The following is a 26229-nucleotide window of genomic DNA, read 5'->3' on the forward strand; positions in this document are numbered from 1 at the left end:
GTGGCTGTGGGTCCCCGTGTTTTGCTGTCTTTCTGTATTTTTCTCTCTCTCTTTTTTCTTTTCTTTTTTCTATGATTTTCTGTTTGAAAAAGACTTGTGTACGTCCCGATGATGCATCCATCTCATGTATTTTTCATCTCTTCACCACACAAATTTTATTTTTAAATTAATTTTTCATTTTATTTTTATACGGTGAAAGAGATGAGTACACATTACAGATGTACTTAATCATTCTTCTTTTTCGGTTTTACTTACAATTTCAATCCCTCCTTTTTTTTACCCTATTTTCTCAATGTTCTTGTATCACCCACTTCAATACATTACCAACAAAATTATTGTCGTCGTTTTTTATTACTACTGAGAAATTCAAATAACAAATCTCTTAGTTACGATAATAACATTTGAGCCAAACTCATTTAGTTACATTAAATTAATTAGAAACTTGGCAGTTGATTTTGTTATTTATTAAACAATTTTTTTTCTTTAAAAGTTCTGACGTAGTATTTAGGAAAACTAGAATGATAAAAGTTCTACTAGTGTGCACTGTCTTTGAATCGTAGTACCGTGCAATAGATTCAAGACATTTCAACTCTTAATTATTACATACCTTAGCAATCTTCATACAAATAAATGGAACTCAATAGAATAGATTTCATTTAAGAAACTTTGAAATGAATGGATCTTACATTTTTTAGAAAACTGGAGATGAATTTGAGTAAATTCTCAACTCTCGAGTAGTTGGATGGTAAGCATAGATCTGAACTATACTCAAGCTCAATCTAACTCTAATGGTCCATTTCACGTCGGTTTGGATTATAACTTTCATTGACTAAAAATATTCATTATGTTTTATAATGGCCGTTATGTGTAAAAAAATTGGATGTTATGTTATTAGGGAGAAATGCAGAAGAAACCAGAAAAGCATGGGAAGGGAATAAATGAAAAGGCAAAGGTCGCAAAGCTTCACCGCTATTTCTTTTATGGCTGTTTCACGGGTCACCTAAATACAGAAAGTTTCAGCTTTTAAATCAAGACATGGCTTATTCTTCTTACCTTCCCAAGGCAACAGAGAGCCAAAGCTGAAGCAAAGGTAAAGTCTATCAAAGTTATCAAAGGTGAAGAAAGTGAGGCAAAAAAGAAAACGTGTAAGGCCCATTAATTTACAGAGTTGGCAAACACAGATTTTCACTTTGGGTAGATCATAGCAAAGGCAGGTGGATGACAGGGGCAGGGAATTTTTTTAAAAAAAATCCAATGATTCCTTATGATCTGAAATTAAAATCTGGTAAGGATTAGAGGCAGCTAGCAATTCCAAACAGAATATTAATTGCAACTCGCAAGTGGGGGTTGGCCCAACTTAAAGCTTCATGTGGGACTTCACTTTCATAAGGCGGGTGTGGTGGGAAGCGCACAAAGGATTGTCATCCCCACTCACCTTTAAAATTTCAAAAGCTTAATCATTTATGATTCGAAAAAGAAAACAAAAGAAAAAGAAAAACAAACAAAAGGCCCTGTTGCATCAACAGAGCCACATTTCATTCATTGATTAACCATCCCCTCTTAGAGAGGAGTAAACTACAAATAAAATACAGTGCGCTTCACAAAAGCTTTGTTCCTTTCAAGCTTTTTAAGCATCTTTATCCCTTCCCAAGTCCAACACCATTAAACAAAATTAAAATTGTAAATTGAAGACCCAAAACTTCACACTATAGAAAGCTCGTATTTTACCTTTCTGCCCCAATCTCACAAGATCTAAAGGATGTGTATACAAAGGAGAGAAAAGAGAATGCATTAGCTTTTGAATGCATGTTGTTACAGGCATGAGATAGAGAATGGGAGAGAAAAACACTAGACAGAGAGTTTACATTGAAATAGTCCTCATGGGCAATTTTGGTTTCTACCAGGGCCCCCATAGTAAAAGTAATGGCCCCAATCCCCATTGCTGCCAGTTTGGACATCATAGCAGTTGGATTGCTCTGTAAAAGTCCCAATCCCTTTGGGAGCTTTCAGATTGTTGGAGCTGTCAACAACTTGAATGTTTCTGAAATAACTAGCCTTCCCAAACCCCTCTTCAGGAAAATGACCACTGCCCATTTGGGTTAAGGTGTGCAGTCCATCAGCCTCTGAATTCACAACCTCCCCTCCCCACTCAATCATGGAGGCACTATCAGCCAGGTACGAGAATAAGAAGGAAGGCCAATATCCCAACACATAGTCATTGCCAAACTGCATCCACCAGTGTCCCTCATTTGGATCCTACACCAAATAAGCAAATACTCATCACTATTATCAACGGCAAACAAACTATACTCAATATTACCTCGCTACTGAATTATGCCCGAGTTATATGTCAATCAAAATGGTTCTTTAAGCCACCCATGTGGGTTCTTCGTACTTAAAAAAAACTGTGTAGGGAGACATGACAAGAGAATCTTGCGATCTCAAACACCGGGATTTTTTTGTTCCTAACCCCTTTACTAAAAACCATATGTGTGGGTGGGTATTATTTTAAGTTTTACCACCTAATGTGAAGACCCCATCTCAGCAGGGCAATGTCCACAAATGATCACATGCACTTATCTTTGCACAGTCAGTCTCATTTGTCTTTTAGCATTTAACACAATAGTTGATGTTTCAAATTTTCTTTTCTGAGTTGTCCAAGTGAGGTTTGGCATTTACCTTCCAGATAAGTATACTGATATCATACTGGGAATTGCGAAACCCAGAAACAGGTGAGATGCTTGCCCCCATCGCTATATCACTGCTAACTTGAATAAACCCTGAACAGAGGAGGTTATAACAACCTGTAGCTTGATATGCATCACTCTGCAAATACAATCATCATCCCTACATCAATGGAATTGGACAAGATAAACTAAAAGATTAATGTCTTGTTTGATAACGGTTTTTGAAAATTGTTTTTGTTTCCTCCCAATTTCTTTGCTCTGATTTTCACTTCTCTTAAAGAAACCAGCACTTGGATTCTTGGTCAAATTTAAAAAACAACCAATTACTTATTTTTTTCTAGTTTTCAAAACTTGGCTAACAAAGAAACTCAAAGATTAGTTTTCAGAAACCAAACGGTTATCAAACGAAACCTAAACAATCTTGTGGAAGAGGCAAATGAATCTTACAGTCCAATAAGTGAAGAGTCGTGTGTTGTTATCACCATATAAGTCTGGGCTGACCTGATATCAAAGACAACCAATTATGGGATCCAACAATGGGAGGGAAAATAAATGGAATTGATAAACTTTTTGAATCAATTAGTTCACAGTACCTGCCAGCCAGCTTCAATACTATTGAGATCTTGACCAAAAGAACCTCCTAAAATCCATAACTGTGACAAGCTAAACTCATTAGGCTGCTGTATTTTGGGCTCCCAAACATTGATAGTTGCCTTGGCTCCATAAAACTTATCTCCTTCCACATAAGCTATTGCGTGCTAAGCAGCTCCGAAGGGAACACCACGATATCAGAACTACAGTAAAAAAAATTAAACAAAAATAAAAGACTGATTGTATTTAAAAGGGAGAAGAATTACCTGATGTCCACTTTGATTGATGAGATCAGGATCTGCAGACCTGGGTTGAGGAATGGTTCTGTGCCTTTTCTTTCCATATCTTTTGACAGAGCTTGCTCTTAGCACATCATCTTCCTTAGTTCTTCTAACAGGAATGGTGTTTTCTGGGCACCTTCCATTTGCATGCCACAGCTGATTGATGGGGTTTGATAGTTCTTTAGGTTTCTCAGACACCTTATTCTCATCAAATAGCCCTTCTGGGTGGTAAGTAGGCCTTGTCTGATACAAGGTCAAGTGGTAAAGAACTTCAGGACAGGTAGATGAAGAAATACTTGAAGTAGGTGCAAAATTGAGAAATAGTAGAAACCTGAATTTTGTGATCTTTAAGGAAAGGATGATCAAAAGCTGGCTGATTAGAAATGTGGACACAGTCGATTATATCCCCATCTGGACTCTGCTTGCACATCACAAACATACAATTGTAGAAAAAGAACAAGGGATAAAACAGTAGGTGAAAGTGAAATTTCTTTTCTCAAAAACTAAACTATCTAGTTGAAACTGGAAGCTGCGTAATACTCAGCTTACATTATTAAAAGCTCTTCCAAGTCTTCGGAATAGCAAAAAATTAAAAATATCTTTGAGAGGGACAAAGAGAGAACCTGGATTGTTTTCAATGGGGGTTTGTTCAAGCGCCTGAGGTGCTTCTGAACCTCCAGATTTTGCATTGAAGGAGATAATCGAGAAGCATGGGAGAGAGAGATCAGAAACCATAAAGAGAAAAGCAGTAGCAGAGCCCTCCCGGCCGTTCTTCTGTCAATCTGAGCAGGACCCATTTACAGGAAGCCGCCCAAATGAAAATTAGCTACACACAACAATCAGTCCACATACACAGATAAACCCACCCCTCAAATCTAAACCCCAATGCGATTCTGGTTCCACGTAAACAAAATGAAGAGATCCAACTAGAGACAGCGCCGGCCTCACTCAGACTTCAGTCACCAAGCCAAACTCGCTTTCTTTTGGTTGCAAATAATAAAAGAGAAAAACGGGGATCATTGGATACGGACGGTAAAAATGGCTTTTTTATATTATTATATCATCCTTTTAGAACTTTGATTGATTGCCCGATGACGAGATAGAGGAGAGAGAGAGATGGTGATGATGAAAGAGACTGAACCAAAGTTGTAGGAAATAGAACATGGGAAATTTTTGAGAAAAGGGTCTTTTAATTTTTCGATTTTTTTAGTCTTTTTTTTTTTTTATATATACAGAAAGCTTTGTATTTTGACGCTTGTCGTTTACAGAAATGAGTTGCTGTGGCCTCAGTCTCAACTCTCAACTCTCAACTTCCAAACTCTGTCTGTGTGAGTGTTTGTGTGTGTAGTTGAGATTGATTAATTAAGGTATGAGAGTGTGATTGGGAATATTACTAAATTTCACGGCACATAAAAAGGACTTAAAGAAAGAGGAATCCTATGCCAAACGTGAAGTTGAAACCACGTACCCATTGAACACAGTGCAGTATCTGTATAAAGTATGACTTTTATTTTCATTTTTAAATTGCCAAATACCATCTTACTACACTGCATCTCACTTTTCCTCTTCTTTTTTTTTTATTGCCTTTTTTGCAGCTCCAAAAGATTCCTCCTTTTTAGTTTTCTTCCCCATTCAACCACAATTTTTGCAACCTACTTTAACTTCTATATAAACACATGTATACTTTTTTATCTTATAATTTGAAGAGATCCACTGCTTCGCATATTGTTAAACCAAATATCTATATATATATAGCTTTTGTTTTTGTTTTTTAGTACAATTGACAATAAAGTCCACTTTCTGTGGCTTCACTCAACCTAAGCTTTCTAATCTCATCCATATAATAATTTTTTTCAAAAAGTAAAAATAGTTCAACTTTCACCTTTCTTCAAACCCATATCCCTCTTAAACACACTATTTTAGTTTAAGTCTCAATACTCATTTAAATTCATCTCAATTGATTTCGATGGCTTTGATTTTATTTTATGTTAACTATAAACTCTATAGATTTGTGGCTGAGTTTTCAATGATGTGTAGTAGTAACATTGTTACATTACCTTGATTTTTTTCAGTACACCTTAAATTATAATTATCGTCAGTTAACTGCTTTTTTTTGTAAGTGTCGAGAGTTGTATGTTGATATTCGAATGTATACACAATGGCATGGTACGTTCTCACCACTACACCAAATTCCACAATTGAAACATGGAAATAAATCTTTTTTTTCATCCTTGTTAAAAGAACCACACTTAGATTTATGAAGAGATACACCATTTGGCCAAAACTATGGCCATACTTTTCTAAAATCCCACATTGATTAATTAAAATGGGGAAAAAAGAAACATATACTTTAGTATTATATTACAATGAGAAATGAAGATGGACATTATGAAATAGAGATTTAGAAAAGGTTTCGCTTTTTACAATTGGTGGCCATGAGTATTAAAGTAGTGATTGATGGGCAGTCAAAATGCCACTCATCGCCAACTTTACAGATTCCCTAACCGAACCTTCCCACTTCAAAGTTACTTTTCCTTTTCATTTATTATTGATTCTTTTTGGTTTGATGTCAAATATAATATAATCTAAAACTTAGTTTGAACGAAAACTAAGTTCATTCAGCTTTCCAAACAATATTTAAATTGTTAATTTTGTCTCATGATTTAGAGAAAATTAGGATTTAATTCTTATAATTTATAAATAGAATTACTTGATAAAATACTCCTAAATAATCTCTATGGAAGCTTTTATCAAATCATGTAATCTATTTACGATGCTTTACCAGAAAACTTCATATTGCTCTCATTTTCTATTTGGCACATGAATTGAAAAGCTCAATATTATAAATTATAACTATACACCCTAAACACAAACTTTTTAATTTTCACATATTAATTTCAAACTTCTATTGCTTAATTCAACCCCTTGAACACCCCCCTAAATTCAAAGGCAACATAATTGGAGTTCAAAACAGAAATGGCCCCTAAAATCAAAAGCAAACATGTGGGATGTTTGGAATGTTTGTTCGCCGTGATTGGTGCTTTTTCCCGTATATACGTCATTACAGCTTCCTCAGTCCATAGTCAAACCTGCAAAGCCCAATCAAACAAACTCATCCCTCGTGGCTAATTGGCATCAAACACTTCTACTTACAGTCGAGGCATTCATTCCTTTAGAATCCAAGTAAAATATGTGCCGCCATCATTTTTCAAGTGATCCGTACACACAATCTCAGGTCAACCCTGACTTACTGACGAACCTCAACCAATGAAACCAGAAAGTGAAACAAATGTTCTACATCGAACAACAATGTAAGCTTAGTTCATTGAAAGTGAAACACACATTTCTGGCACGCTTCTCTCTTTTTCATTGTTACATTTCCTTTGCAGAAAAAAACCTATGTACAAACTTTTTCACCATGGATAGAAGACCAACGAGATGAGAAGCCCCAAGCCTTCATGTACTCACACTGCTGAAACTTGGAAGTGAGACACCCTAACACATGGACTGCATCCGAAATGGCAAAGACTCTTCGGATACCTTTCACACAAAACATGCTAAGAACTGTTTAGATGCACCGCCGGGTATCCATCCTTCATGTCAAAGAGTGAAGCCACCATTAAATTGCATCAAATGTTACGCTAAACTTAATGTTTTAAAATTTGAACAAAATGCCAGCAAAGAGATCAAAATCATGTTAAAGATTGGTAGATAATAGTAAGAGGTAGAAAATGACACAAGTTAGCATCAGAAAAGCATTTAAACAGCAAAAAGAATGATGGCTCGAAGCTGCCACACAAACCTTAGACAATATCCCAAATTTCTTATTTATTAGCCACTTTTGACTCAAGCTTACGTGAATTTGTTTCTAAAATTTACCTAAAAGACCACATAATATGAAAAATGTTGGTTTTACTAACAGAAATACTAAACTTTTTCACTTCTAAGTTATAACTAATGAGAAGCTTAATCACAACCCTAGCAGTATTTTTCTATGAAAGGATAAACATGAACAGAATAAGCACTCACTGAATCTCAATTAGGGGACATCTGCCTACCGATTGTAGGTAAGAACAAGCTTTTCTAGTTGGTTGGTACTCTCATGATGCATAATACCAACCGCATTACTGAATCAGTTTGGTTAGCAACAAGGAAATCCATTAAACTCAACTGTTGAAATCATCAAGCAAAGATGACACGTCCTTGTAATATCCATTTCTATAACACCCAAGTGTTGTATTTAGATGGTGAAGAGTCGGAGAGAATTTTAAACAAATTTAGAATTTTGCTTCAACAGTCTTCAAAGCTCATGTGGTCCATTCCTGCTTGCATTATATTTGAACCCAAATCCCCATTTTGCAAAGCCGATGTATTCCCCAAGCTCCATTAGGCCCGAAGTACCCTGAAACTCACATTCCGAGAACAAATCTTTTTGTAACTCACAGACTGCAAAATGTTGATTCATATTGTATTATAACACTATTTGTGATTTGTCTTCTCATTAGGTCCACATATTTAACCTGCGGATAAGAGGTCTCAAGTGTTGGGATAGGAAACAGCAGTCCTATATCTGATGGATATGCTTCTTGATGTTAAGATCTTGAAAGATCAAATACATAATAAAATTGTGCTTAATCCAACTTGGACATGGAAAGAGAGAAACAGGTAGACAAAAGTATAAGCAGAAGAATTGGAGACAGAAAAAAGAAATGTGTGAGAGATAATAAAACAAAGGAAAGCACAGACAACAACAAATAAAAGGAATGCCAAAGAAGCTGAGTATGCAAATGTGGCTTAATTAGTAGACCTAGCAAAACTTAAGAGTTTTAGATCATCAAAGAACAGATTCATAAAAAAAAAAGATCTTCTAAGAACAGAAGACATCCTGTTATAAATAACACCAGATCACTTATGAAAACCATTTATCTAAGAGTATGAATGAACCTAGAGGTAGTCAAGCTAAGTCAATTACAGTTTTACACAATCCATAAGAACTAAGCATTTGATTGAAATGGCATTGACCGATGAGACCCTAAGTTCAAATCCCTCAAGAGTTATTCCCTTCCTCTCTTCATATCAATTATCCATATTTTGGATATGATCTACCAACTTAAGCTTTTAGGTGAAATGCCAATTGATCACGTTCTACAGTGATGGGGACAAGAATATGGGAAAACTAAAAAAGAAGGCTTTCCTTATGACTAAATTCTACACTCCTCCAACAACTTAGCCTACAAAGATGACAAAGATATCTATCGATAAAATCATCCACGTTACAACTATGCAATTCTTTGAAGAGGATAAAAGTGCAACCCGTTAGCTAGAGAGTAAAAGGAGCATATCTCCACCTCAAAAATTAAGCATATCTGCGACACTTATGATAAATCGCAAGACAAGAGGTATCCATTGCCCACGATAAAAAAAAAGAAAAAAAAAAATCTAATAAAATTAAGTGGTAGCTGGAAACCCACAAAGAACGCGACAATTTGAAATGTAGGAGATACAACATGGAGCAGAAACCTCAACCATCAAAGTTAAAGAAAACGGTGTCTGTTTAAATTATGAGCTAGTAAGAGATCTTTCAATTCAAGTAACAAATGGCGTTGTCTTAACTACACGGTTGCTTTGAGTTACTATCATAGTAAAAGAACTCTGACACAAATATCACCCGTGGTCAGGGACGCATGGTTATTTTCAGAAATTGTCGAATCTCATAGCACTAGTCAAAGTTTTCGGATCAACAATTATAAATATATTGAATTTCGTTGCAAGTAGTTGTTGAAATAGTGAATTGAAGGAGAGAAAGAGCAGTGATAAGTGTATTCATTCTAATACAAAGCAGTGGCATGGTCCTCCGGAAAAGGAAAAGATGAAAACCCAGAAGCAGAAAGGAGGGAAATTACCAGAGAGAATCAATCGGAAGCATAGTCGTAGGAAGAGAGATCAGAGTCAGAGGAATAGTAGTAATAGTAGAAAGAACCAGGTGGAGGAACACAGAATAAGGTCCAAAGAGAGAGGGCAAGGCGAGAGAGCTGTTGAAGAGGGAAAGCGAAGAGAAGGTAAAGAAGTTGGTGGCTGGTGAGGGGATCTGGAAAGCGAGCAATGGATTGCGAAGCATCCGCTGATAAATGAGCGACCGATAAGACTATAAAGCTGCAAAATACCATAGCTTAGTCAGATTAATATTCCTGATTTACTGATTAGGCTCTCCGTTCTGGAAGGAGTTTCTGCTTTTCGGCTTCCATTTGACTTCGCTCTTCCCCTTTTTCATCCCTTCGCTCCATTTTCCTTTCCTAATTTGGTGCCCAAATCTGTTGTTGTGGCGACGGACTCCACGTTCGGGATTTTCGGCGTAGAGAAAGTAAGAGGTCAAAAACATTTTCAAAGGGGAAATTATCGTTTTCAACCACTAACTAACATGCACCTATCTTCATCTTATTTCACAAAAATAAATTTTTTTAAAGGAAATGTGTATATACTCATTTTATTTGTATAACATCCATTGCAACATAAAATATACTAATAAGTACAACACATGAATAAAATAAGTTATACAAAATTACAATAGCTATTCTCACCCTAAATCTCAAAAAGATAAAAAGGAATTGGGAGGAATAAAAAAAAATACCTCAATAATTTTTTTAAAAAAAGTGTAGTCGAATTGACTGTCTAACACGTGTGTTGAGAAAATAAAGAAAAATGATAATGTATTAAAATGGCCACCATCAAACTATTGAAGACAATTATTTTAAATTAAAATCTTAAATTATTAAAAGTGGTAATCATAATTAAAACTCAGTTATCCAAATAAAAAAAATCACTCAATTATTTAGAAAGTTAACATAATTTTAACAATAGAACGAAAACATGCTTTTACTCCAAGTTCAAGAACTAAATTAGATGTTTTTAAAAGTTTAAAATTCAAATGAAATAATAGAGACTAAAATATAGCTTAAATCTCTATTTTTATATGTATTAAAATTAAAATTGAATTATTTTTAGTGTTGAGTTTGATTTGAAGTTTATAGTTTTTAAAATGTTACGCGTACGTTTAGGTTTTGTTCTAATTTGTTTTGTGAATTTTAAAATTTGATCGTACATAAGACGAGCTACTATGTAAGGATTAAAATGAGTTAATCTAGAAAAATGGGATGATCTTAATCTTTGTTGGTGGTTAAATTCGATGTATTAAAAGACAACAATCCATCAACACTTACTACGAATTCACGTCGACAAACATTAATTAAGTATGTAACAATATTAAAAAAAAAGGAAAAAAAAAGAAGAAAGATGGGTATAATTGGTGGGGATAGTGATAGGCTCTGCGGTATATCACTGAGATTGGAGGTGACGGCAAATGCAATGGGTACATGCAATGGGGAGTGGATAAGGGGTCATTTCAGTTAGCGGAAGAGGAAGAGGAATTGTGAAGGTCGAGAGTTAGGCTAATGGAAGCCTCGAACCCATACGCCACCATATGCGCTCAGCCTTTCTTCAAGCACCTTAGTCGCTTAGCTTCATCCACATCCACGATCACTGCCCTCGTTCCCAAATCTTCTCGCTCCACCCGTTTCCTTCGCCGCTGTTCCTCCGCTGCAACCTCCACTGCCGGAGACGGAAAGCTTAAGCTCTCAGGTCGCACCCGCCGTTCTTCCTCCTCGACTACGTCGCCACCTTCCTCCACGTCTGACAGGGAGGCCGTTCGTGCAATTCGCTTAAAGAAGGTTCTTCTCTATCTACTTATAAATGCACAATACTCTACCCCTCCACACCTCTTCTTTTTTTTGGACTTTCTTGACCTTGCTGGACATTCATGCTGTCGTGTCAGGTTGAAGAGTTGAGGAGCAAGGGATTCGAACCTTATGCATATACGTGGGACCGGACTCATACTGCTAATCAGCTGCAAGAGTTGTATAAGCATCTAGGTAATGGCGAAGAATCTAATGCCGATACGGATTGTGTGTCAGTAGCTGGAAGAATTGTGGCTCGCCGAGCGTTTGGAAAGCTTGCATTTCTGACGTTAAGAGACGATTCTGGTACAATTCAGGTTCGACCACTCGCTTGCTTCACGCACGTATGCTCGATATTACCTCGTCCAGTAAAGTCTTTGCTAGGATCGGTGAAACTCTATGGCGTGCATTGAAACTACTAGTTTTATTTAGCCATACACTTTTTTAAGAAGGGGGGATTTTGATTTTGATGTTGGATGACGGTGAATATAATTGGGAGATCATTTTACGTCTGTTTTATTTTATTTTGCTATCTCGTAATGTCCATGAGAATGACGCCTTTTTAGTTACTTTTGATTTATATCCATTATGATCAAGGTGCTATTTTGAAGAGGTTTTTTTACTCCTGCTCTTCTAAGCATGGGCCATTTAATCAACATAATTGGTTGAACTTTCGTTTCAGCTTTACTGTGAGAAGGAAAGGCTCGTAAATGATCAGTTTGATCAGCTAAAGAATCTCGTTGATATTGGGGATATTCTTGGTGTTCGAGGTTCGATTAAGCGAACTGAGAAAGGTGAGTCCTCACGCTACTGTTTCGAAATGACTAGATCACCTTTATCAAATTTTTTTTTCAGGAAAGTTTCTGCTGTTAACTTCTGGAAGCTAGAGTCTTAGAAGTGAAACAGTAATTGGATGTAGCTATCAGAAAAAAGAACTGATTTCTCTTAATTTACTTGAAATTAGGACTTAGGAGAGAACCTCAAATATTAACCTTATTCCTATTTTAATCCACCTGTTGCATAGGTAACTGTCAACCAAAATCAATCCTTTTTGTCTTGTTTCCTTCCTTTGTGAACAAGAGTCAAAACTTTTCATTGATAAAAGCTATATTTTTCTTGAAAGATTTGTATTTTTCGATCTATCCATGATCTTGGGAGTAAAAATTTGATCGCATTAACCCAAACACACACACGAACAAGCATACACACACAATGTGGCTAATAACTCTGATTCTCCAAAATAGTATACTTCATTCATGACCACCTCCAAAGAAAAACAAAAAAAATTGAAGAATCAGCATACAAATTCAACAGCTAATCACCCTGATTCTAAAAGATGGCTTTCCAAAAACAATCCAAGGAAAAACAGCTTAAAGGCTAGAATAGAGAAACTTCCCTTCCAAAAATCCTACTATTTCTCTCTCTATAATAGGCAAAGAAACACGCACTGGACAGTTCCATAGGGCCATAAAAGTATTTCTGTATCATTCCAATGAGAGAGTGGTATTTGAAACCATATAAGGAGTATTTTGTATTATACTTAGATTAGAACAATAAGAGAGAAAAAAGTATGGACATGACTTTTTCATACTCATTGTTTAGGCTAGGAATCATAATGAAAACGAGTAATTTGGGTATGGTATACAGGTTTTGAATTGTAAAGTTCACTTACCTATGTATTAGTTCTCTGTGTTCCTTTATGTACGTATTAAATTTAAGACTAGAGAGCGTATTTCTACGTGGAACCAAATTGCATCAGCGCCTTCTTAGGCATTTGGATTGGTTGTGAGTTCATTTTATTTTTTGTCCTTCATTTTCTTCAGGCGAACTTTCTGTTTGTGTGAATTCCTTTGAAATCCTGACAAAGTCATTACTTCCACTTCCTGACAAATATCATGGTTTAACTGATGTTGATAAGCGCTACCGCCAAAGGTAATTTTTGGTCCGTTTATTTTCTTTTATATTTGAAAAAGTTCTGATTTTTTGGGCAAGCACTTCTCGATATGTCTGTTGCTCTAAGCTTCTGAAAATCAATTTCTTGTCTTATTTTTAAGGAAACAATGGAGAAATAACCCCAAAGGGGAAACATAGTGAGAGGTATACTTGTTACTTGATATCATCGAGCTACATCGAGACAATTTGCCCCCTCTTGTTAAATTCCAACTATCTACTTGTTTTTGAACCTTATAAATCTCCGGTTGCCAAGGAGAAAACTATCCAATATTTTCTGCCATAAAGGTTTCCTGGCTTTTATATCATCAGTAAACCGAAGGTTTACAAACTTACAGAAAGAAATTTGCAAAATTGGATTTACAAATATATTTCAATGGTCTTCCTTTTTGTGAAAGCCCCCTGTGATCAGGATGTGGGTATTCGGGTCTCTCCCTTTCTTTAAAAAACCTTAGAATGTCTATGAAAATCAAGTTGGCTTTGAGGGATTTTTCATTCTCTTCCTTTGGATTTCCTCTCCTTTATTATTATTATTATTATTTAAAAATATTATCACTATCAGTTACCTATGGAGGAATATTTACCTTTTGTTTGACATGTAATCTTCACCATTTAGATATTTTTCAATACTACGAAGACAATGCACTTCAAATGAGTACAAATAACGTACATTTGAAATATGCTTTAGGTTAGAAATGCCATTTTGCATAGCTGAAAATTATGTATTTTGTTTTTAGGTACATAGATATGATTGCAAATCCCGAAGTAGCTGATACATTTCGGAAAAGAGCAAAGGTGATGTAGGATTTAGCTATTTTTTATAGTTATTTGTAACTTATACATATAGCTATATAATTAAGCTTGTGGCTTTCTTCTATTTGCTTCATTTAAAAGGTCGTAGGTTTGAATATGTTAGGATACCAAGAATAAAAAACTGAAGTATATTGAAATATAAATGATTAAGAACTACAAGTTCTTTCAATTGTAAGGCACTTGGAACCTCCCCTCCTGAGTATACTAACCCAAGCCCAAAATCACTCAACAATGGCCTCCCTTTCCTCATCCCCCTGCTATTTATAACCAGCGGCGAGTGACAAATGGTGAGGTGCAACAGCGACCAATGGTTGGCAAGCAATGACAAACAATGGATGACAAATGAGGTGATAGCTAGGGTTGACCTTTCTATCTCCACATGGTCCCAGTGGTGTGCCAACGAGCCAAATCTTTTTGAATGCAACCAGAGGGAACAACCCAACCCTATTTGGACCAATGAATAAAAACTACTTGTGAAGTAGGGCTTTCAATCCAAATTTTTCTAGGCTAGCCCACACCTAATAAGCTCAGCTAACCTATTCAATTTTAGGCTTTTTGCCTATTCCAAAATCGTTTGTTTAAGCCCATGCCCAAGGGCCGAGAGTAACCAACTTGCTTCCATACTTCCACACTTTACTTTTCTTCGACAGCACACGTGATTCAAATCATCCCCATGATCCCCTCACAAAATTTGCTACCTCCTCAATCCTTCTTTGTCCACCGCAACTTACCTTCCTTTGTAGTTTTCAACATACAACCTCCTCGTTCGACCTACGTGACAAGAGTTGATTCCTTCAGTCGTTTTTTTGTCACCAATCTCTTTCCCATTCTACCTAGCCAATGAACCTCCTGCATCTTCTCTCCTCATTGTGGCCAATTGTCCTCTTCAACCTTGAGGAAAAAAAGGAAATTTTCTTCATTCACCCGCTAGTAGGCACCTGTGACTATTAGCAAGTGTTTCCTTTCATTTTTTCTCCGCCGGTCACCTCGCCTTTTCGTGAATATTGTGTCTTTCCTTGTTGCTTCTTCCTTTGCTCACAAATTTTATCCTTCTTTAACGTTTGTTGCTTGTCTTTCTGTCTCTTCAACCTGGCGTCCTTCAGTGAGTTCTTTCTCTGCTTGCCTCAACTATTTTTGCGGGTATGTTTTTCTTTCCTCCTTTCCTCTACTACTTCTTCATATTTCCCGTCTGGTTGTCACCTCTGATGGAATCACTGGAGCCTCCACTGCCCTACACCAAAGATTTATTCGGGCTTTAGACATCAGCAATCTTTAAATGACTGTCTTGGTCTCAGTTACAAACTCGATATTCTCATCTCGTTTTTGCTCTTCTTTTTGAGTTTGTGACATTTGCTCCCTCCGTTTTTTCTTATTTCCACCATTTGTCATTGAAGATCCTTAACTCAATTTTGCAGTGGCTCCCATGACCATGGAATTCTTCCTCTTTCTGCCATCTCGCTCCTCTGATCAACAACCCGATATAGTAGTTGCTCTTCATGGCCACTGCTTTTCTTTTCCCATTGCCAAAAGTGGTACTCTAGGATGACTTGCTCTAATACCAATTGTTAGGATACCACCTAACAAGAATCAAGAATTGAAATATAGTGAAATATAAAGGATCAAGAACTACAAGATAAACCAAATATAATGCACTTGGTACCTCTTATCTTGAGTATGCTAACAATTGATTCCCTTCCCTCAATCCCCATTCCTCTATTTATAATCAAATACGCCGACCAACTTCCTAGCTAATTACTCTTATGCCCCTACTAATAGCATACTAATGTCCCAAACTAAGACCCTCACTAATCCCACCTGCACACACAATGTAATATTTGCAAAAAATAATGTCAAGTCTTGTAATACTTGGAACTCAATGCTATCTGTTGTTTGTATAGATTATATCAGAGGTTCGCAAGACTGTGGAATCATTAGGGTTTGTTGAAGTTGAGACTCCAGTCCTACAGGTTTGTGAAAATTTTCATAGTCTAAATTTATATCTAATTTAGTAAATTAAAAAAAATCTTACAAAGATTAATTTACAAATTTAAAAATTAAGGATCAATTAGAACTAATTAATCATCCTTGTTCATGTTCTTTTGACATGGCCTCAAATTGCTTTTCCTTATATTTTTCGAAGATCTAATATCATCTTTGCTAGATTGGTTGCTTGCCTCTTTAAATTTTTTTTTCTTTAGTTGATGAGACATTGTGTACGTGCACACATGCAGGAACCAATTTTCATTATTTATTTATTTTTGGAGAAGAGGCAATTTCATCTGAAATTACGAAAGGGTCGCTAGTGTTACAAAAACCTCTCCAGTTGGGTAATAAAAAGTAAAGCTATAGCCTACAGTAATAAAAGGTGGGAGGGGAGTGGGGGAGGGCTTTTACACCAAGAAGCCTCTATGAAAACTATAGCTGAAAAGATAGATTATATGCCAGCTGGCATGACCTTGTATTATCGACCTCGTGGTGTGAGGTTTGACCCCCACCTTGTATATCGTCAAAAAACAAAGGAAAAAAAAGAAAGAAAACTATAGCCTCAAATAAATGATCATATGATGAACCATTGTCTTTGAAGATCCGCCACTTTCTTTCCACCCAAATACAATGAAGGGCATGGACAACTATACATAATAGCATGTATTATAACAAAAAACATCCTTGGCATCAAAACGCAACAAACAAACCGTCGGCATTAATAATTGGACGTTAACTTCTTTTGATGGATATCCGAGGTCTAGCCTTCTGTTTTTCAAACTGCCCTTTAAATGCTACTTTGTATGAACTAGTTTTGACAGCTTGCAATATGACGTAATACTGAGAAATTGTTGTATGGCAGACCTATATCGGTGTCTTGCTTCTGAGAAGTATGAAATGCTTGTAAAATTGTATTTTGAAGGAACTTTGGAACCAAACATTTCTACGTCTTTATATGGTAAACGTTATATCAATTATCACTTGCGAGACTGATACAAGTTACGTTCTCATTATCAAAGCCAGCTCATTTACAGGGAATTAAAGCTGATAAATGTGTAGCTATCAAATTATTACATGCACAAGACTTTTGACTTGGTCCTGATTATCTGAATGTTAAGAAGCACCTTTTAAATTATGGATGAATTGCCATTTTCTTCTATGTATTTACCTATAAATTTAAGTGTCCAAATATGGCTACTACCTTTTACTTGGTTTTTGATCTGTTTAATCAACTAGGGGGCAGCTGGGGGAGCAGAAGCAAGGCCTTTCGTTACATACCACAATTCCCTTGGGAGAGATCTGTATTTAAGAATAGCTACTGAGCTTCATTTAAAGAGGATGCTTGTGAGTTATTGATATTATACTTTTAGCATTGTTGTAAAGAATGAAATTACTTTTAGCATTATTGATATTGTACTGTAGTAATCATTATTTTTTATAAGAAACTGAGAATTTATTCAAAAGGAAAAGGCCTAAAGGCACTGGCATGGGGTGGGGGGACCCCTTTCCAAACAAGCTAAAAATAGTTATCATTGAAGAAACCTATTCATTCAAAATCGTGTTTCCTTTCCAAAAAAAGAATCTTTTTTCAAAATAAATTCTCAACCCCATTTAGCTAGGACAAGGAGAGCTATATTTTAAAATTTCAAGCCCCCAATGGCAAAACCATTGCCGTATTGACCTTTAGAAACTACTTCCCATTTTGCTAAGTGAGAAATCTTGCTGCCATTTGAAGCTTCCCGGAGAAAGGAACGCAAAGTTCTTTCAACTTCCATATTGATTTTGAAAGGCATTGAGAAAATCCTCATGTAATATAAGAGGATAACGATAACCCCCTTTCTTTATCAGCTCAAAACTTGTATTTGACATATAGTATTATCGTGAATGTATTATTTGTTGGTGACAGGTTGGTGGCTTTGAGAAAGTATATGAAATTGGACGCATATTCAGAAATGAAGGAATTTCTACTCGTCATAATCCCGAATTTACATCTATAGAGGCAAGCTTTCTTTGGTCATTCTCTAAAGTTACATCTTGCAAATGAATTCTAATCAGTACTTTATGGCTTGCTCCATAGATATATGAAGCATATTCCGATTATCAGAGTATGATGAATATGGCGGAAAAAATTGTTACTCGTTGTGCTCTTGCTATCCATGGGAAGCTTTCTGTTGATTACCAGGTATGTTTCAATTCAATATTTTTACATTCTATTTTATGCCAGCGTGGATGGTGTACTTATTTATTTTATCTTGAAAAAATGCAAAATTGTTATTTAACAAGTTCTTAACAATGAAATAGAATAAAAGGACCTTTTAAATGGTAATCTCAAAAGAGAACTCGTAGACTAATGCTATAAAAGTTCCTTGGAATTTTGCCTTTGGGGGAATAGAAGAACAATCCAATACGGAGAGGGTGAATGGTTCAACATGGTCCTATTGTGAAATATATATTTCGTACATATAACATAGTTGCCCTCTTTTAGTTATAGCTTGCAATCAGAAGTGATTGTATGTAATGTTTTATGGCTTGTTTTGGAGCGTAATTCTACGATGGTTAAAAATAAAATCACTTTTGCCATTTTCAAAATTACTAAAAAATTTCTTTAATCGTTCAAAATTAATTTTAAATGTAAAATTAAATAGAGTGAATTGTTAGCATGAGTTGCCGAAGATGGAGGCAGTGCCATTGACCGTGCTGACTACCTTCAGCATCAGGAACAGGGAGTGAAGCTCACAGTCTGCTAGTACGCGCCACAATCCCTACTCTGTGGCACTAGGAGACCATCATGAACCTTCCTCTCAGGTCATCCATTTGCTACGTGTCAGCCTTCATCAGACTAGCACGTGCCACTAGGAGTGATCATTGGTCAGTTGGAGTCGGTTTTTCGACCAAACCGACTATGGAGGTTTAGTAAGTGTTCTATTTGATCTCAACCATCGATGAGTAAACGTCGATCGATCGGTTTTTGTAGGGTCATTCGGTTTAACTCATTGAAACATTTTTTGAAATTTCTCGATTTGGAACTTTCCCACTCCGGCACCAACTGACTCCTTTTGTTTTCCAATTGACCGACTTAAGTTTGGTCGATTGGCTTGGTTTTTAATTAAAACAACTTGTCACTCATTAGTTATAATTTAACTGAACTTTTATCAACCCATTATTGAACTTGAGAGTAAAATAGATATATATTGATATAAAAAAAAGGATAAATTAGGTAGATAAAGGTTCTCCCTTATAACCCCTTTTGTATATAGAAAGATGCCGCATTTACAGAAGACTCCATCCAGTGATTATCAATCAATTAGATGACGGACCTTATACTGTGGTTAATATGTAGGGAACTGATATATGCTTTGAAAGACCTTGGAGGAGAGAAACAATGCACAACCTCGTGAAAGAAACCACTGGGATAGATATAAATGAGTTTGGAAATGACCTTAAAGTTGCCAAAGAAGTTACTTTGAGAACCATTGGGGATGCGCTTGATGGTAAGGATACAACTTCTATTGAAGCAAGTCAATCCATTGGGCACCTGCTATCTGAGGTTATGCTCCATCTCTATTTAGGAGGTTTACCTTTACACTTGTACATTATATTATGAGAAGATTTTAGTTCTCTCTTGGAACTTTATGGATGCAATCAGTCCCTTCGTGTTGGTTCATTTGTTGTCATCCCATAACTTCTCCACTTTGCAGCCTCCATATGGGTGTCAACTGTCAATAAATTTCTTTTTTCCTTTTGTAAGAGCTTTAAATTTTATATGATAAGTTGGAGGGTTTCTCGCTTCTCCCTTCTCCTTTTGGCCTATGTCCTTTCAATTGGAGGGCTTTCTTGTATTTTTCTTGTCATAGTTTGGGTATTTTTTGGCCTATGCCCATACTTTGTTCTAATGATATAGTTTCCTATTATAGAAGAAAAGGTTTGTCTTTATTTAATGCAATCCTTAAGCTTTGGATCTTATGTGCCAGATTTTCGAGCTTGTTGTGGAACCGAAACTCATTCAACCAACTTTTGTTCTGGATTACCCTATTGAGATATCTCCTCTGGCTAAACCTCACAGAAGGTATTAAGGCCTCATGATGCATATCTATATTTTTAGCTTTGTGTTTCATGTATTTTTGGTGTAATGAGATATAAGAGAGATTACAATATTCCAATCTGAGCTATATACGCCAGAGTATTGCTTTTCTATTTCTTATCTAACTAGCCTGTCCCTATTTGGGTTTACTGCAAGATGCAAGTAAATCCGTGTCATGCACAACTGTAGTGTTCTAGGTTTCTGTGTGTGCATAACAATGTCAAGTTTGTCCATTCCATTTGTAACCAAGGATTCATTTGTAGGGCAAGAAAGATAATCACCATTTAAAATATAAATGTGCGTGTGCACACACAAAAACAACTAATTATTCAATCAGAATCATAAAAGCATAATTTACAGAGCATGCTGTCCTAAGTTAAGTTTGTGCTACAACAAGATATCCACTCCTGATGTTAAAATACAAAGCCGTAATGTCTAATTCCTTTAGGAATCTACAAGAACTCCAAAGAAATAAGCTCCGAGTCATTATCAATTTTGTTTTCCATCCTAAAATATTCAACTATTCTCCTCCTTCGGAAATTATTGGAGGATGACCATGATGGAGATCTCAAATCTTTACACCAACAGCTGTTTGAATGTCTTTTTTCTATCTTTTCTTGGGGCCTGTGTATCTTTTCTTTCTTCTTATCTGGGAGGGGATAAAAATTTTCATTTCTTGTGCATTATTAGGCATGCAGGGTTCACAGAAAGATTTGAACTTTTCATCTGTGGTCGTGAGCTGGCCAATGCATTTTCCGAATTGACCGATCCTATTGATCAGGTAAGAGTTAATTATGTCAATCATTAATGTCTGAAGGGTGCATACATGATGAAACTTTTTGGCCAATTTCATGGCATTTGAAAGAGAGAAACTGAGAAAGTACATTGGTATTGAAGTCCAATATAACTGGATAATCTATCACCTTTTGGAAGATAACTTTCCTGTACTTTGTTCTATCTTCTATAGACCCTTTCAGTCAAAAGGCTACGAAAGCAATTGGTTTTTTGGTATGCACCTAACTCCATACCAATGTGCGGCCAAGCTCCACATGAGCATTCTATTCTTCTTGCTTGGTATACTTGTGCATTATTGGTTTATGCCATGTCAAGAAATAATAGTTTCTATTGGAAAGTTATAGTGCTCCGGTTCCATGATAATTGGAATGGTTGTGATGATCTTTTTCTTTTGAAAAAACAAAATTGGCAGAGAGGACGATTTGAAGAGCAGATGAGGCAACACAATGAGAAGCATGGCTCAGCTGTTTCTGGAACAGACTCTGTGAGCTTCAATCGCAAAAAAGATGAGGATGATTCTTATGAAGTGACACTTGATGATGATTTTCTTACAGCTCTGGAATATGGAATGCCACCAGCTTCTGGACTGGTATGCTTATCTTTTCTGTCTGTCCACTTTTCTGTATCACATTTTGGATGGGATCCTTGATGCACTGCTAGTGAAACTCTAGATCACTCCATTCTTTTGACATAATAAAATCACAGAAAAAATAGATTAGAAAGTGGCCAATAAAAGTATCTTGAATAGCTATTTCATAGCTGCTCTGAAGTTTTTCCACATGCAAAACATTTAAAAACCAGCTGCTGAAGTCTCCAATGTGCAAGCTGAGTAGTCTAAAATTTTCAAGTGCATACAAAATTACCGAATCTGGGGCTGGTATTTGATCTATAATTAAATTGTGGAACACATGATGGATGTTTTGTTGTACTTGGATGTTTAGTATCCCCTTTCCTCGCTGTAACTGATTAAAGAATTTAACTTTCAGGGAATTGGAATTGATAGATTAGTGATGCTTCTGACAAACTCTGCAAGCATTCGAGATGTAATTGCTTTTCCTGTGCTTAAAAGTCAGCAGTAATTTTAGGACGATTGACATGATAGGCTCAAGGTTTGTTCCTAAATTCCAGGTTTTGTTGGGCAGTAGGATCAGTTAGATGGCTTAAGTTCAAATTTATGCTACTGGATGGCTATTTGAGGCTTGCCGTCCATTTCTGTCATCCATTTATTGCCGTAAAAGGGCACTTCAGTTTTGCGGATTGGATTGAGATTTTGAAATAATAAAATTAATGTATGATTATGAATTTCCTTTTGTAATTCAAAAGCCCTGGATGATTGGGGGTGGATGAATAGGACTTCGAGTACCCTATCTGATAGGCAATGAGCAAGTTTGCATTTCACCTCCTCAGAATTTACTTCTTAGCAGTTCTTTTCTTCTTTAGTCGTGGATTACGGATGTTTTGCGGAAAAGAAGTCCAAATATAGCCAGGGATAGTACATGAATCTTTACCTTTCTAAGGAGTGTAAGCAGTTAGGTTTGGCTCTCTAACCGAAACTGAACTGTCTGTGTGTGTATATATAGAATAACAAAAATTGAAACAAAACCGCCGAAGAAATACAATCAAACTGCTCCAAACTGATAGTTGATTTGATCAAACCGATTTGCCTTGATTATAAGCCAAGTGCTGGGGTTGTAGGTTGGGGCAAAATGGGTCATAGACAAGGTAAGGAGTGACGATACATAATCAACAAACAAAACATATAATTGACCATACCCCAAACTTGCACCCCTCATGGATGCTAGAACGCTTCACGACCAACTTACTGAAACTGGAAAATCAAACAATTCTCAAACTGACTTTGATTTGGTTGGGGTTTTTTAGTTGCCGAAGGTTTAACATTAACTTTCATAACCTAAACTTAAAATCAAGTTTCAGCTTCCGGATAGAGAAAACTGGCTATTTTGGAATTAATTGAACACAAACAGGTCTCTTCAACGTAGCTATACTGTGTATAGAATCGCCAATATGCATATGTAATCTTTTTTTTTTTTTTTTTTTTTTTTTATGGGAACAAATTCCCTTGAAATTCTTTTGTTACTCGTCGAAAAGCTAGAAGCTCAGGATACTTATATACAAGTTGTGACAACAAGAATGTGAATTGTTTAATAAACAATTAAATGTAGAAGAGTCTGGTTTCATGTTTTGAAGCCGAATAGCGACTTAATGGCATTGATGGCATTCTCATTGATAAATGATTCGTCAAACCTTTTCACAAGAGGCTCAAATTCCTCTAATGTCCTTATGTTTGATAGATCAGGATCCGTCCGAACTCTCTGGCAAACATACAGAGTAATACTTTCACAACTTCCACCCAAATTACCCAATGCAAGTAATATTATCTGAATATCAAAACTTGAAGTGGTTGTTACCTTAAAGTCTTCAAATCCTGCTTCCAAGGCGTCTTCAAGTGCTGATAGCCCAGCTTTTAACTGTTTGAGCATTTATATAGGGGCACTGATCAGTTATTCCCATTTTGTGCGATTTTGTCTAGGAAGATGGAAACGTAAACAAACAAATGGGTCTACACAAATTATGGTAAACTAGTCATGGGATTGCGTACTTTGAAATAATAAGGCTTGTAGCTAAATCTCACTAACCTAATATTCATTTGCTAAATTCTATTATTTCTTTCTAATTTAAATTTGTAGTTTAGTCAAATACTGTTTTTATTTCATCTCACAAATGACTTTTCTAAATAAAATATTGGCAACAATTATTTTATAATTTACATCAACCCCAATCTAAGCCGAAGTTTCAGATTGCAATTTTAGATTTTGTTGCAACAAATTCCACATTAAAGCAAAAGCATTACCTGATTTAGTTGGGAATAACAGCATGCAACATTGTAACTAGCAACCGAAGCTTCGTCTGGAGTTGGTTTTGATCCCAACACTGATTCGAATTTCTCTAATGCTTCCTCATATTTAGCATTCCTTGAGGGGAAAAAACAGAAAGAAAGTAGGAGTTGGGGCATTGATGTGTCTGCACTTCAAAAGTAAACAATACGGGGAGCGGATAAGTTGGATATACAACACATACTTATAGAGACGCAGTCCTTGGCGTAGGTCGTTTTCTCTGCGTGCTTTCTGCTCCTTCATTCTCAAGGCATTTTGCAACTGTAACAACAATTAGACCTATAATATGTTAACAATATAGCAGAGATTTATTTTAAATGCTAAATCAATGTTTTGCAGATCATATTTTCCAGACAAGTCCCTACTGACATTCTGCTAACTGCGAAGTATTGCATGGTACTTACTTGCCAAGCTTAGAAAAATGAGGAAAGAGAAGGGAGATGTTACTTGCCTCAATAGGATACTATTAGCTTAGAAAACATTCACTTACTTGAATTTCTCTCACTTTATTACTGACTACGCCCGAGTTTCTTTCTGCTCTGATTATCTCCTTTTCCGTTAACTCACCGAAACTATCTGTTTTTCCTGAAAAAACAATCACAAACAATTTGTAAAGGATGTTAAGAGTATTATGTCTTTTAGTGAACTAAGATATATACAAGTCATCAGCCAATTTAAGATAAGAAATCTGATCATCCTTCATTTTCATTTGTTATGGGTTATTCATGTGTTGAGTGTGATTGATAACTAACCATATCTCTTCTGCATTTTCATGAGTAATGGACCAATTCTTTGCCGAATTGTGTACATTGTCCTTCCGTATTCAGCAGCGGGCCATATTTCTGTCCCAAATACTGCACTGCATAGATGAAACGATTTTGTTTATCATATTCCAACCATGGAAGAAAAGCTGCAAATGTTTCTGCTAGGATTTTTCGTCACACATTTTCATTCTAGGCTATGCCACGTTTGTTTGGAGATATGTAGAAATCATGCAAACTAGTTCTTTTCTTTTTCTTTTCTTCTTTTAACTTTCTTTTGAAACAAAAATACACCACGCAACAACAAGAAGAAGACAGAAGTTATGAGCACACGGCATTATAATTCACCCTTCGTTAAAACAGTTGGGTCAATTAAAGTCCTAACCTGTGGAAGCTCCATTTTACTTCCATTAGGATGAATACACAAATCAACAAGAATCCAATTTTGAAGCATTGTTCATCTTTGTCTTTAGTGTCAAGGATATGAGTTGCATGTTGTATTATTGTAACCGATCTAGATTGTGATAATTTCAACGTCGTAAGTGATGAATGTTGCAAAATAAGCTTTTAGTCTCATATGTGATTTTGAACATAGCAACGAAAGCGCATAAGTTTAATATAACGGAGATGGTGACCACTTTATCTCGGGTCATCCAGGCGCCACGAATAAAGATTTAGGGACGGTGTTTAAAGAAAATGTTATGCATTGACCCTGCATACACCGTTTTGAAAAGTCGCAGGTAATGGACACAAGCACATCCTACAGTTTTTTATTTGAGAATACAAAATGCTAAGCGTAGGAAATAAATAGTTATTGATGAGGGAAGAAGTTGAATTGAGAGGAACCTGGTAGCAAGAACTTTATCACCAACAGTGAACAATCCAGTCTTGTCGGCAAAACCACCAGGTGCAATGGCGTCGATATAAGTTCCACCATCTCGGCCCTTGGCGAATTTCAAACCATAAGGCTGCTCCAGCTCCACTTCATACTCTTCATAAGGTTGTTGGTTAGGATCATCTGAATCAGTGTCGGTTTTGGATTCTGTATCGGATGCTCTGAGGATGAAAGGTGAGTGTTTAAGGGAATGAGAAGTTGAAAAGGAAGTGGAGAAAGGTAGATGAGAGAGTTTGGGATGGGAATGGGATTGAGAGCATAGAATGAAGGAAGAGGAAGAGGAAGAGGAATGGTTAGGAGGGCAAATTTTGGGAAGTAAGTGTGAAGAATAGAGATAAGGAGGAGCTAAAGACATGGTGTTGAACATCAAAATTCTTCACTGCTCACACTCAAGGGGATTAGATGTAATAATGAAAGCATTTCCAAGCAAGGAAGGAAGGAAGGAAGGAAGGAAGGAAGGAAGAGTGGGACTTCCGTTCGATTTCTTTGGTCCTAAATAACAGAATCGGATTGCACCCGCGTTTGTGGCTCTTATGACTTCCCACATCCATCCAATGCGCTTCCAATACGTGTCCATCTTTTCATTCTTATTTTCCATTTTTCTTTGAATGTAATTAAAATTACCGAGAATTTGAACCTGGTTAGAATGAGTAGAAATGAAAGTTGCATTAACACGGTGGCAACAATATCCTTTCCAACTCGACCGCAACAACCATTAATCCTCGCCAACTTAGCTAGAAAGAAAAA

General features: G+C 36.2%; 3 protein-coding genes and 1 long non-coding RNA gene across 4 annotated transcripts; 1 reads left to right on the top strand and 3 right to left on the bottom strand.

Moving 5' to 3' along the window:
* Window positions 1-1492: 1492 nt before the first annotated feature.
* LOC101217856 lies at window positions 1493-4855 on the bottom strand. Its single transcript, XM_004149595.3, has 7 exons — window positions 4183-4855; window positions 3891-3977; window positions 3545-3802; window positions 3281-3445; window positions 3135-3188; window positions 2680-2826; window positions 1493-2256 (listed from the first exon to the last, which is right to left on the bottom strand). Exons 1-7 carry the CDS (start codon window positions 4354-4356, stop codon window positions 1879-1881), a joined length of 1263 nt encoding a protein of 420 aa, XP_004149643.1. The 5' UTR covers window positions 4357-4855; the 3' UTR covers window positions 1493-1878.
* A 1578-nt stretch (window positions 4856-6433) lies between these two features.
* LOC101217689 lies at window positions 6434-9969 on the bottom strand. Its single transcript, XR_180875.3, has 2 exons — window positions 9463-9969; window positions 6434-7152 (listed from the first exon to the last, which is right to left on the bottom strand). It is a non-coding gene; the product is annotated as an uncharacterized LOC101217689 (long non-coding RNA).
* A 913-nt stretch (window positions 9970-10882) lies between these two features.
* LOC101217460 (lysine--tRNA ligase, chloroplastic/mitochondrial) lies at window positions 10883-22317 on the top strand. Its single transcript, XM_004149594.3, has 14 exons — window positions 10883-11283; window positions 11388-11606; window positions 11972-12083; window positions 13113-13221; window positions 13977-14034; window positions 15951-16019; window positions 17272-17379; window positions 17942-18034; window positions 18113-18217; window positions 19376-19582; window positions 20007-20101; window positions 20807-20897; window positions 21324-21500; window positions 21898-22317. Exons 1-14 carry the CDS (start codon window positions 11008-11010, stop codon window positions 21988-21990), a joined length of 1812 nt encoding a protein of 603 aa, XP_004149642.1. The 5' UTR covers window positions 10883-11007; the 3' UTR covers window positions 21991-22317.
* A 535-nt stretch (window positions 22318-22852) lies between these two features.
* LOC101217229 (protein MET1, chloroplastic) lies at window positions 22853-25977 on the bottom strand. Its single transcript, XM_004149593.3, has 7 exons — window positions 25434-25977; window positions 24579-24685; window positions 24317-24411; window positions 24011-24087; window positions 23784-23904; window positions 23341-23400; window positions 22853-23244 (listed from the first exon to the last, which is right to left on the bottom strand). Exons 1-7 carry the CDS (start codon window positions 25847-25849, stop codon window positions 23107-23109), a joined length of 1014 nt encoding a protein of 337 aa, XP_004149641.1. The 5' UTR covers window positions 25850-25977; the 3' UTR covers window positions 22853-23106.
* Window positions 25978-26229: the final 252 nt, after the last annotated feature.

This window comes from Cucumis sativus, chromosome 4, assembly GCF_000004075.3.
Source record: "Cucumis sativus cultivar 9930 chromosome 4, Cucumber_9930_V3, whole genome shotgun sequence".
NCBI classification, from domain to species: Eukaryota; Viridiplantae; Streptophyta; class Magnoliopsida; order Cucurbitales; family Cucurbitaceae; genus Cucumis; species Cucumis sativus.